Source organism: Oncorhynchus gorbuscha, linkage group LG02 (genome assembly GCF_021184085.1).
Source record: "Oncorhynchus gorbuscha isolate QuinsamMale2020 ecotype Even-year linkage group LG02, OgorEven_v1.0, whole genome shotgun sequence".
NCBI lineage: Eukaryota > Metazoa > Chordata > Actinopteri > Salmoniformes > Salmonidae > Oncorhynchus > Oncorhynchus gorbuscha.
In genome coordinates this window covers 49,701,018-49,714,709 of record NC_060174.1, presented here as the reverse complement: position 1 = coordinate 49,714,709, position 13,692 = coordinate 49,701,018, and the positions used below count along the sequence as shown (strand labels likewise).

Sequence of the window (13,692 nt, the reverse complement as noted above, 5' to 3'; positions counted from 1 at the left end):
GACATTCAACATATTTTATTCAAGGTTTGTCTATGTTGAAATGTAGTTACCATGATGACATAATCCTGTGGTCCCAATTTCATTCTCAAAACCGCAGCTGATTACTTTTTCAAATACAACGTTGCATTGAAACAATGTTGATTCAACGAATGCAAGGAGAGCGTTCATAAATGTAATACACTTCTGAAAATATATATCAACAAAGGTAAAAGCGGGAGTAGCTAGTTATACTGAACATGCAACATGCAACAATTTCATTGATATTACCGAGTTACAATTCATATGAGGAAATCAGTCAATAAATTAATTGGGCCCTAATCTATAGATTTCACATGACTGGGAATTCAGATATGCATCTGTTGGTCACAGATACAGGCCTCCAATGGGCATCAGGATCTCGTCACGGTATTTTTGTGCATTCAAGTTGACGTAAATAAAATGCAATTGTGTTCGTTCCCTGTAGCTTATGCCTGCCCGTACGTACCATAACAGGACCGCCACCATAGGGCACGACCGCCACCATAGGGCACAAACCGCTCACCCACACGACGCCATTCACGTGGACTCCGGTTGTGAGGCCGGTTGGATGTACTGTTAAATTCTCTAAAACATCATTATGGTAGAGAAATGAACATTATATTCTCTGGCAACAGCTCTGGTGCACATTCCTGCAGTCAGCACGCCAATTGCACGCTCCCTCAAAACTTGAGACACCTGTGGCATTGTGTTGTGTGATAAAAATCAGCATTTTAGAGTGGCCTTTTATTGTCTCAAGCACAAGGCGTACCTGTGTAATTTATTATAATGTTAACTATTATTTAACTAGGCAAGTCAGTTAAGAACAAATTCTTATTTACAATGACAGCCTACCCCGACCAAACCTGGACAACGCTGGGCCAATTGTGAATTATCTTGGCAAAGGAGAAATGCTCACTAACAGGGATGTTAACACATTTGTGCACACAATTTGAGAGAAATATTATTTTTGTGCGTATGGAATATTTCTGAGATCTTTAATTTCAGCTCATTCAAAAATGGGACCAACACTTTACATGTTGCGTTCATATTTATGTTCAGTGTACATGCTAAATTCCATAGTAAGGAGAGAGACCTGTACCAGACAGTTGAACAACTTTCTTTAACTTTCAATCAATCAAATCCTTTTGTGCTTCTCTGAAGTGACCAATCATACTTTATAGCCATGATCGTAATAGAAAAATAAGATTACGTCCCAAATGGCACCCTATTCCCTACATGGTTCACTACTTTTGTGTGTGCGCGTGCGCGTGTGTATATATATATATATATATATATATATATATGCACTATATAGGGAATAGGGTGCCATTTGGGATGCAAAATAAAACAAGTATTATCTATCTTTAATCAGAAATGATCTCCATAGAGCAGTGGGGATTGGAAGCTGTGGAAGTCTATACTGGATGGGGAGCGGGGGGGGCGGGGGGTCTGAGGCGCAGTCCCAAACTCCAGGTTGTTGAGGTTCCCCTGGCTCCGCGAGCGAGAGAGGAGCAGAGAGGGTAGGTTGGTGTAGCGTTGAGCCTTTCTTCCTCCTTTTGATGACCATTTACCACCTGAGAGGGGGAGGACCAAAAAGGCATGTTTCATCAGTATCGGCATGCCATGGTCTACAGAAAGCGAGAGGACACATGAAAGGACACATGCAACCCATTAATTACAACAGCTCTACACAAACTATACCAAACTACCCCATTAGTGGATGAGACGGCTGAAACAACACCACCTACTATGCCTACTACATGGATTGACTAACTGTTGTGGTGGATGTGGTGTTCCCTTTAGCTTCAAGAGGAAACCACAGGAAGGCCACACAGTAAAAGCACTTACATGACTGCGAGCCTGGTTTGTTGAACACATCAGCATTGCCACTCCAGTAATGGGCTGCAAGCTTGCCATGGTAGTCCCTGATGTTAGTTCTGGCATCTGATCAAATGGGGAAGAAGATATTTTCTGTATATCGATACTTAGACATACAGTGAGGCCCAAAAGTATTGGGACAGTGACAATTGTTTGCAGTTGTTTTGGGTCTGTACTCCAACACTTTGAAATTATACAATGACTATGAGGTTAAAGTGCAGACTGTCAGCTTTAATTTGAGGGTATTTTCCCCCGATATGGATGAACATCTCAAATTAAAGCTGACAGTGTGCACTTTAACCTCATAGATATTGTAGAATTTCAAATCCAAAGTGTTGGAATACAGAGCCGAAACAACACAAACGTGTCACTGCCCCAATACTTTTTGAGCTCACTGTGCAAGACACTAGATTTTGAACATATCTGACTTGCAAAGTCAGGAGATCATTATATATGGTCCCAATAATTCATTTATTTACATATAAATCCATTCATAACATGCAAAATAGCAAATAATATGATAGTGTATTCCCTAAATCCCTCACTCACACACACACACAGTAGCCTAGAAACTAGGCTAGAGGCAGTTCAGCTGGCTCATACTGTAGGCCAGCAGCACTAATGGTTTTGAGTCGTTTCTCAAACTGTCAGTGAGTGAACAGGAGTGAAGGACACAGGAGCGACTTGCTCCTCAGCTCCTGTATCTGACGTTTTTTTTAAAGAAGTACCTGTGGGGTGTCATTAAAACTCATCTCAACAGTGTGATGGGCGGGAGGTGGTGCGGTCTCTGGCTATTGGCCCCGTGTTTTCCCACAATGCTCATCACTGTTACACTCTTGTGTACAGAGGCTCTCAACTGGGAGGGGAGCCTCCACCACCAATACCTGAGAGCCCCATTAAGAAATAGCTTGTTGGCTAGCAGGAAGATGGGCTGAAAACTCCCCCTCCACTCTTCTTTTTACTTTCCTCTTTTACTCCCCCATTCCCTTCCACAATGGAGCGGCTGAGTGAGAGGGAGGGAGAGAGAGGCCCCCAGGGACTCTGGAGAAAGGCGGCAGGTAATTATCTGAGATAACATGCAGTGGAGGAGAGGGAATTGTGCTTTTGAGAGGAGGGCGGGCAGAGAGAGAGTGACTGAGAGAAAGGTCAGCAGCTCCTCTATTCTTTCTGAAGGCAAATCAACAGCCTGTAATACCTCTTCAGAATGAATGACACAGGATCCACCGATTTTAAAACGTCTCATTCTGTATTCAGGTTCTCTCCCTCTCGCTGCAGACGCACAGTTACCATCTGCCAGCCCTGCCAATCCAATCTGAATGAATAAGGGTGTGCGGTGTCTGCTTTGATTGCCATTTTGGGGCTGCTTGATGCAAAACAGCATTTAAACCTCTCATGACCATATGCAGATGAGGGGCAAGTCCCCCCTGTCCATGTAATCTTATTAATTGTGATCTAAAAGGCAAAACTGATCCTAAATCAGCTCTCTTACTCCGCGATGCTTAATACATACAGTCCTAGGGCACTGTAGATAAAAACAGGCCAAGGGTAAACAATATATCCATTGGTATAGTTTCAGAAAGGAATTCCAAAAAGTCAATCTATTGGATAATATAATATAAACATGAGAATTATGAAGATCATCCTGTCTGTGTAATTGATGCAATTTGCTGTTATTTGTTGATTGGACTGTGAATATGATACATTTACAATAGTTGGGTAAAAAAACTGTAAATTCAGCCAGAGTACTTATTTCCCCCACAAATGTACATGATACTGTAGATGTACATATCTGTGTAGACCAAGCAATTATAAAGCAGTTTAAATGAGGTAGAGGGCCCACAGAGGTTGTTTTCTCGCTCACACAGAGACAGTAATGGATGTGTAACTGACTCTGTTCATTACCGACAGTTTCCTCCTACTGACACTCCCTTGCAGCTCTGGTAAACAAGAGTTAGACAACTACTGCTGCGTGTCTGTCTGCAGAGACTCACCTATCTCTCTACAGTTCCTTCAGAAAGTATTCACACCCCTCGTCTTTTTCCACATTTTTGTTGTGTTACAAAGTGCGTTTAAAATGGATTTAATTTTTTTTTTTGTCAAAGACCTACTCAAAATACTAACATTTGTAAAAACAATTATGTCAAATAATATATCTTGATTAGATAAGTATTCAACCCTGAGTCAATATACATTATACATACTTTTTGTATGTCGATACCCCTTCAAATTAGTGGATTCAGCTATTTCAGCCACACCCGTTGCTGACAGGTGTATAAAACAAAGCACACAGTCATGCAGTCTACATTGACAAACACTGGCAGTAGAATTACCTTACTGAAGAGCTCAGTGATTTTCAACATGGCACCGTCATAGAATGCCACCTTTCCAACAACTTAGTTTGTCAAATGTCTGCCCTGCTAACCTGCCCTGGTCAACTGAAAGTGCTGTTATTGTGAAGTGGAAATGTCTAGGAGCAACAACGTCTCAGACACAAAGTGGTAGGCCACACAAGCTCAACAAATGCGATTGGCGAGGGCTGAAGCGTGTAAAAATCGCCTGTCCTCGGTTTCAACTCTCACTACTGAGTTCCAAACTGGCTCTGGAAGCAATGTCAGCACAAGAACTGTTCATCGGGAGCTTCAGACGCACACAAGCCTAAGATAACCATGTGCAATGCCAAGAGTTGGCTGGAGTGGTGTAAAGCTTGCCGCCATTGGACTCTGGAGTAATGGAAACACGTTCTCTGGAGTGATCTGGCAGTCAGACGGACCAATCTGGATTTGACGGATGACAGGAAAACACTACCTGCCCCAATGCATAGTGACAACTGTAAAGTTTGATGGAGGAGGTATAGTGGTCTGGGACTGTTTTTCATGGTTCTGGCTAGACCCCTAAGTTCCAGTGAAGGGAAATCTTACACTACATCATACAATTACATTCTAGACAATTCTGTGCTTCCAACTTTGTGACAACAGTTTGGGGAAAGCCCTTTCCTGTTTCAGCTTGACAATGCCCCCGTACACAAAGCGAGGTCCGTACAGAAATGCTGTGTCGGGAAGAGTGTGGAAGAACTTGACTGGCCTGCACAGAGCTCTAACCTCAATCCCATCGAACACCTTTGGGATGAATTGGAATGCCGACTGTGAGCCAGGCCGAACCGCCCTACATCAGTGCCCGACCTCACGAATGCTCTTGTTGCTGAATGGAAGCAAGTCCCCGCAGAAATGTTACAACATCTGGTGGATAGCTTTCGCAGAAGAGTGGAGGCTGTTATAGCAGCAAAGGTGGGACCAACTCCATATTAATGCCCATGATTTTGGAATGAGATGTTCAACTAGCAGGTGTCCACATACTTTTGGTAATGTAGTGTATGTTAGAATCCCCTTTGGCAGCGATTACAGCTGTACATCTTTATGGGTACATGTCTAAGAGCTTTCCACTGCCTGGATTGTGCAACATTTGCCCATTATTATTTTCAGAGTTCTTCAACTATGTCAAATTAGTTGTTGATCATTGTAGGATGACCATTTTCAGGTCTTAGATTTTCAAGCAGAAAAAACTAACTCGGCCACTCAGGAACGTTCACTTTCTTCTTGGTAAGCAACTCCAGTGTAGATTTGGCCTTGTGTTTTAGGTTATTGTCCTGCTGAAAGCTGAATTCATCTTCCAGTGTCTGTTGGAGAGTAGACTGAACCTCCTCTAGTATTTTGCCTGTACTTAACTCCATTCCGTTTATTTTTTTTTATCCTGAAAAACTCCCCAGTCCTTAATGATTACGAGCATAGCCACCACTATGCTTGAAAATATGGAGAGTGGTACTCAGTAATGTGTTATATTAACATAAGTTAAAAACGCTGCTGCTTCTTTATGGAACCAAACTCTTTCAAAACGTTTTAAAGAGACCGGCCTGTAAATGGAGGCAAGTCTGAATCGCGTGAGGGTGACAGACAGTCAATTGACAGTCATGTCGGGGAATGTTTGGAGAGTAATCTGGCGAGCCTAGCTATACATTTAGCTGGCTATCTACCTTGAAAGGCAATAACAGAAAAGCTTAAAAGATATGGACTCTGGTAGAAATCGACGCAGTGGTGAGAAAAGCATGGAGCCGAATTTATCAAAGAAAGAAAGTGCCAATAGCATGGAGCCAAATTTATCAAAGAAAGTGCCAATAGCATGGCTAATCTCATGACGGAGATAAGGAGTCTAGGTACAAAAATAAAAAAGAAGATGGACAAAATGAAGCTTAGTATTGAAAAAGGAATGAAAAGTAAAGTTGATAATCATACACTTGTGCTGACTCAACTGGAGAATAATAACATAGCTCTTGAAGTTGGACGTCTGGAGTCCCGTGTAGAATTCCTAGCATCTGGGACAATAGGTGCTGCCAAAACAACAAAGTTCTATCATGTTTGCTGGACTTCCAGCTGATGAAAACGAGGACCTAAATCTCCAAAGTGAACCAGTTGACGTCGGTAGGCCTTAGGCTGCGAAGCAGAGGTGATTGCAGTTGAGAGGATGAGGGACAGAGGTAAAGGTCCCGGGGTTGTGAAGGTGGCGTGACGGTCCGTGAAGGAAAAAGTGGCTGCGAGGCCATCCTGATTATGACAAAGTCTTCCTTCGATCAGTCCCACACCGATCGCCTGAACTTCAAGAAGCTGCTGAGGGAAATACCAGGAGGAAAGGACTATTTCGTCTTGGAAAGCGGATGGGTCATGAAACGAGATCATCCAGAGAGACAATGTGGACAAGGACATGGGGTGGACAGACCTACTACGTACTGAGGGGCTTCCCATCCCCTACGAGATTCGATTTCAAATCCGCATTGAAATGTTAACGGATGGACTACCTTGAACAATAAATGACGAATAACGATACGAAAATACTTAAACCCAGACAATATCTCAATAAATGAAAAGCATTTGCAAGAAACTATTGATATTGAAGGGTATGTAATGGCATGGACTCAACATCAAAACTAATGTGAAAGCCCCCAGAGGCTCTGCGGGAATGGGAATATGTGTAAAGTTTGGTATGTTTGAATGCAAATAAAATTGAAATTATCAATAAAGCCATAGAAGGAATTATTGGTTTGTGCTTTGAACATAGGGAGCCAGAATATTGTTTTGTTGTGTTTCCATGCAATTTGCCACCTGAACAGTCCACATGGGGTAGAGATGCATCCTCCCCCTATAGTAATTTATTAAGTTAAGTACACCTATATACAGAAACAGATGATATTTACATACACTACTGGTCAAAAGTTTTAGAACACCTATTCTCATTTGTTGTTCTTTATTTTTACTATTTTATACAATGTAAAATAATAATGAAGACATCAAACCTATGAAATAACACATGTGGAATAATGTAGTAACCCGTACGTTACTTTCTAGGTGTCCACACGTTTGCACCTATACCTGCAATAACTGGGGACATGGGCTGGGAACCCTGTGAGGTGAGATGGAAGACATGTATGGTGAGACTTTGGAATAGACTATTGGACATGCCAACTGCCAGAATAGCTAGTCAAGTTTTTCAATGGGATCTATCCATAGGTGGAGCCTGGGCAATTGAAATGTCTGACCTTTTTCAACAGTCTGACTGTGAACATCTGTACGAAAACCAAATTAAGGGAGACATAGATATGATTAAAAAACTGTTGATGCAATATGACAAAAAAAATGGGTGGAGGAGATGAATCATAAACCCAAATTGAGAACCTTTTGTTTGATTAAGGGTGAATTTGTGTGTGAGAGATATGTTATGTATAACCTACCTAAAAGCAAGAGATCTCTATGTGCACAGGGAAGATCAGGGATATTGCCTCTGCATATTGAAACAGGTCAGTATTGTGGTGAAATGGAAGAGAAAAGCCTATGTAACTATTGTGACCTCGAAGAAATAGAGAATGAAACTCATTTTATCCTCCATTGCCCTTTCTACCACAACATACGCTTGCTCTTATTCCAGAAAGAACACCAGATATACCCTGGCATTCTGTGGCTGAGAGATGAGGAGTACCTGAATTTTTTTTGTTGTCCATTGTGTGTTTCCGTTTGCAGAATATTTAGATAAATCATTCACACACATTGCCACAAGCCCACATCACCCTCAAAGTAATGGCCTTGCTGAAAAATCGATGCAGATTGCATGGACAAAGCAAATGCAGACAAGATGGACCCCTACTTCTGTCTCCTTGAATGCCGAATCACTCCAGCTGACAACTTCAAATCACCAGCCCAGCTATTGATGAGCAGCAGAGTTCGCTCAATCCCTCCCAGCACCAAACAGCAGCTGCAGTCTGAAGTCATCAGCTACAAGGAAGTCCATGCAAAAGGTGCACAGAAACAACACCACCAAAAGCGATCCTACGACAGGTAGACCACTGCCACCACTGATCGACGGAGAGTCAGTGAGAATCCAGGAGCATGGCCTCTGGAGGCCGACAGTCGTCATCCAGCCAGCCGACACAACATTCATATCACGTCCGCACCGCAGAAGGAGCGGTGTACCGCCACAATTTTCGTCACCTACTGAACACAAAAGAACAACACACTGACGAGATTAACTGTTTCCCTGAAAGAGAACGCGGTGGACTAAACACACACACACACAGCACAACATACACTATACTTACCTGCAACACCACAAGAACTGTTGACTGACACAGAAGCATGCTCAGCTTCATATCACACAAGGTTCAGGAAGAGAGGTCAAGCCTAGAGCTGTCCTAAACCTGTGAAATGTCAAAGGGTGTAGTTTGATCGCTGCCCTAAAATAGTTCCAGACGATAAGCTTGTTTTTAAAAAGTTAACTTGAAATGCTTTGGTATTGAATTCATTTGAAATGTTTTGATGTCATTGCTACAGTGAAAATCTGAGTTGCTGAGAAATCTTTATTTTAAAAGTAACAGTATGTTGAGTCATTGTTTCAGAGTCTGTTATGTTGATGCAGTTGGTGCAGTATGCAGAATAAATGGTTACTTACATTGAGTTCAAACTACAGAGCATGTATTGGTTGCATTTTACCGTCGTATTATACTGTGATATGATTGGTTAAGACCACCCAGGTCATGAGGTCATTTTTTCCAGTTGATCATGGCCAGAGACACATGAACATGCCAGTTATAGCTAACTAATAAACAGCTACGTTTAGAAAGATCCTGTCGTCTTGCATTTTATTATTTTGTACAAAGCGTGCAAAACAAGACACAGCTTACCTGGTCTTCCAGGTCACACAAAAAAGGGATTTGTAGAGGGGGGTCCTTGGCAGACAGAGACCAGACTCATTATTCTCATTGGCCATATGGAAACATGCTTTTGTGTACAGAGAGTGTCTGAAGACAGCGACGCTGAGGGCCTGTGTGTCTGGGTGAATGGTACAGGCTGACTCTAAGCATATGGCTGTCTATACTGGCAGGAGGGTTCCACAACCAAGGCCTCTGACCTGGCACACCACCACAGGGATCCTGCAGATTTGAGTCCCAAATGCCACCCTATTCCCTATATAGTGCACTACTTTTGACCAGGGCCTAGAGGAAGGGCTCATATGGCTCTGTTCAAAAGTAATGCACTATATAGGGAATAGGGTACCATTTGAGATGCACAACTTGATCATGAATTGCTCCACTGGGCTTCATAGCTTGGTTAGACACATTAGAGCCCATATGTACTTATCCGCCTCTCCTTTTGCTATCTTTTGAGAGTTGGCTCGGCAGCGTCTAGCCTTGTCATCTGATGGAGGAGTTTGGTGCTCTGTTTCAGCTCTAACCCAGGTCATTTGGGATGCGCTATTCTTTAGATTGGCTTTCAGACAAGCCTCGAATGCATGATCTGCATATCCAGCCTTCTCTCGCAGTGTCCGAGCCTGAACCCATATGTCATATCCTGTGTGCAATACGCATTTTAAACACTTTACAGCAGCTACAATGTAACACATGTGCAAGAACAGTAGTCGTAGGCAAACAGTTGTAGGAACGCGTTTCTGGTGTGAGTTGAGGGTCTGATTACGGCAAAGATATCAGATAAACGTGCTGCATTATGATTAGAACAAAAGTAGAGTAAGCGAGTCAGGTCGGTGTAATCACTTACTGTAGATGTTGATCAGGAGCTGGATGACGTGCTGGTGTCCGTGTATAGAGGCCAGGTGAAGCGCTGTGTAGCCCTAACAGTCCCAAACAAAACAAAATCAGTGTTATGAACTCAACTCTCATTTTGCTCATGCTGTGTCATAAAATCCAACGGGGATCTTAGAGCACCAGGTCTGTGGGAAGTGCTTTGGAATATGGATTGTGAACGGCAGAGTGAAGTATTTGTTAGCAGTTTTTATTGATTTTTATAACCGGTGTGTCTCTCATTCTGTCCATCTGCATCAGTCTGAACGGTTCCATCTGTACATTCTGATAACGGCCCTAACCAAATGACATGTCGTGCTTTGACGCGTGAGGAATCTGTGTGTTTACTCCCGTCTAATGTGGGCTACTACCCTTGACTCACACGAGTCATTCTCTGGCGTCATTATCATACGAAACACAGTGCTCCGAAACTTGAAAGCCGTTTTCTTCGTCCGAGAGAAGTTAAGTGACAACCCGGGTGAGACTTTGATGTCAGTATTGATAGAGTAATGGGTCTGTGTGAGGCGCTGGAACACAGTCATGCTGAACTCTTATCACAACAGAGACTTTATACGTGGCCCGGGAGACTCTTTGATCTAGAGTGCATCCAGGGAGCTATCAGACAAGCTGAAACACCGTACTGTGACTGTTTCCTCTGTGTTTCTTTCTGGTCACTTTCCTTCCAAATGGGTCTTTAAAATACATTTATCCAATTGTCCACTGAAAATAGGTGTGGATGGATGTGAGCGTGTGGTTGTTGAGCAGATTAATTGTTGAGCAGATTAATTTGCTGTGCATAAACGTAATGCACTTAACATACTGTACTGTGTGAGTATGTATTGTGAGGTCTACATTTGTATGGGTATTAATGACATGCTCCGGTACTTTGGCGACTAAGTATGTTTAACACCTCTGCTTTGGGCTGGGATGTGTCAATGTGTAGTTCATACATGTAGAATTACTGGTTTAACTCAATTAGCCACAAAATCCCTAGTTTGAAAGCAACTGTTTTCTTGAAGTTGTGCCGCGCCCTTTTCCCTACATTACCCCCCACGTGGGCCACCCCCCTAGCAATTCAAGCCAATGAGCTCCAGCCCCTCCCATTTGAGTGACAACTAGTTAGAGGCCTGCCCAGCTTTATCCAATGAGGTTGCAGGGGGCCCCAACAGCTCAGTATAAACAGCAGAGAGAGAAAGAGCAATGACGTGATGCACATATCTGCACATATGTGACATGGTTAGAGCGGTTGCGGTGACTGTATTACCGCCACACCGGCAGTCATGACCGCAGTAAAATTCTATGTGACCGTTGAGGCAAGGTAATCTCCTCTTATGCACTCTGGACATCATCAGGTCGCTAATGGCCTGGTACGCAGGGCTCTATTGTGAACCTGGCACCATCCCTACGGTGAAGCATGATGGTGGCAGCATCATGTTGCGGGGATGTTTTTCAGAGGCAGGGACTGGGAGACTAGTCAGGATCGAGGCAAAGATGAACGGAGCAAAGTACAGAGATCCTTGATGAAAACCTGCTCCAGAGCGCTCAGAACCTCAGACTGGAGTGAAGGTTCACCTTCCAACAGGACAACTACCCTAAGCACACAGCCAAGACAACGCAGGAGTGGCTTAGGGTCAAGTCTCAATGTCCTTGAGTAGCCCAGCCAGAGCCCGGACCTGAACCCGATCTAACATCTCTGGAGAGACCTGAATAGCTGTGCTACTTTCAAAATGTGGAAAACGTCAAGGGGTCTGAATACTATCCGAATGCACTGTATATTCAATTGATTTATTAAACTTTTTAAAATGTAGATGTTCCAAAGGCGCCCATCAGCGGCTTGTATGCGGCTTGTATTCGTTGAGGCCTGGCGATGCTAAACTGTGTTTATGTTAATTAACGGTCAATTTCACACGAGACCGGCATTCTTTTGCGTGACAATAATCGTCTGACAAAATGTCATGACCACCACAGCCCTAGACATAGTACGCAGTTTTCAGGGACCACTTTTGGCTCGTGAGCGCTACTTTCAGAACTACTGGCTAAAAAGTATACAAAAGTACTTGAGAATCTCTTTAAGGTGGGTAAAAGAAAAAGCGTAAATATATGTGTGGAAGGAGCTAAAGCATGTACTGTAGATACTGTATGCTGCTTTTTCAAGGTAAAGGAGACCACCTTTCACTTCTACAATTTCCCGAAAGTTCAAAGCCCCTTTAATGTGTACTTTGAGCTTTACATTGGAAGTAAAGGGCGTCTAACTAGGGGTTCGAGGGAGCAGGGAGAGATCAAGGCACAGTATATGAATTCAGCTGGAATCCAACTCTGTCGTTGGTAGGCTAGCTTGTTTTGTTACTTGTCCAAGACAACCCATAAGCTACTGACGTAAGCCCACTGACAAACAGGGAGACGATCTAAACAGACACAGAACACCCTCTCCTTTCACTGATACACGCTGACTTTGCCATGTCGGAGAGTACAAGTTTCAGTTCATTCTGATTGTGGACACGAACCCTCCATGTATGATAACATGTAACATGACCCAATGTAACTTCACCCCTCTCCTACTCCTGTCTGTTGAATGCCTATGGTGGGCAGACTGGTATTAACTTCCTTCTGTATGCCTGTTCGTATGAGTCCTCCAGCCCACACATCCTGTCTCCAAACACACGTGAGGGGATATCGCTATAAGGCGTGACAGCTCTCCTTTACCATATTCATGACCACTATAGTATGGACTCATTTCAAATGTGTATTAGAGTATTACAATATAACTTACCCCCTTCAGAGCAGAACACGTCGACAGTCAAATCACCAGGCATGGAGAAGACCAGAGGAATACAGGGAGAATTAGAAAACATCAAGAGACAGAGGGACAACCTCATTTTATACTACCAACACAGGTCATTTGACTTAGTAAATTGTTTGTCAATGCTCAATTCATATTTTGGTATTTTTGGTATTTTATTAGGATCCGCATTAGCTGTTGCAAAAGCAGCAGCTACTCTTCCTGGGATCCACACACAACATTAAACATGACATAATACAGAACATTAATAGACAAGAACAGCTCAAGGACAGAACTACATATATATATATATTTTTTAAAGAAGGCAAATGTAGCCAACATATCAATGCATACACACAAACTCTCTCGGTCGAATAGGAGAGAGGCGTTGTGCTGTTAGCTGTTGCTTTATCTGCTTTTTTAAACCAGGTTTGCTGATTATTTGAGCAAATCTGATGGAACAGAGGTCGATGCAATAAATGCTCTATATAAAACTGTACACTTTTTTGAAACTGTGAAAAGACCCCTGGTGGCATGTCTGGTGGGATAAGTGTGTGTGTCAGAGCTGTGTGTAAGTTGACTATGCAAACAATTTGGGATTGTTAATGGTTCATATAAAAATAAGAAGTGATGCATATAAAGTGCATATACAGTTGAAGTTGGAAGATTACATACACCTTAGCCAAATACATTTAAACTCGGTTTAGACCATTCCTGTCATTTAATCCTCGTAAAAAGTCCCTGTGCTAGGTCAGTTAGGATCACCACTTTATTTAAGAATGTGACATGTCAGAATAATAGTAGAGAATTATTTATTTCAGCTTTGCCTTGAAATTGTTTAACTTGGGTCAAACGTTTCGGGTAGCCTTCCACAAGCTTCCCACAATAGGTTGGGTGATTTTGG

At 42.8% G+C, this 13,692-nt stretch overlaps 1 protein-coding gene across 1 annotated transcript in view; it reads right to left on the bottom strand.

Moving 5' to 3' along the window:
- Positions 1-942: 942 nt before the first annotated feature.
- The window catches only part of LOC124003772, a 61,606-nt gene continuing 48,856 nt past the window's right edge, over positions 943-13,692 (bottom strand). The window contains exons 10-12 of the mRNA XM_046312342.1: positions 9,987-10,060; positions 1,867-1,962; positions 943-1,592 (exon numbers count right to left, since the gene is read on the bottom strand). Of these exons, the coding sequence (XP_046168298.1) occupies positions 1,387-1,592; positions 1,867-1,962; positions 9,987-10,060 (376 nt within the window). The 3' untranslated portion in view covers positions 943-1,386. The remainder of the gene's footprint in view (positions 1,593-1,866; positions 1,963-9,986; positions 10,061-13,692) is intronic.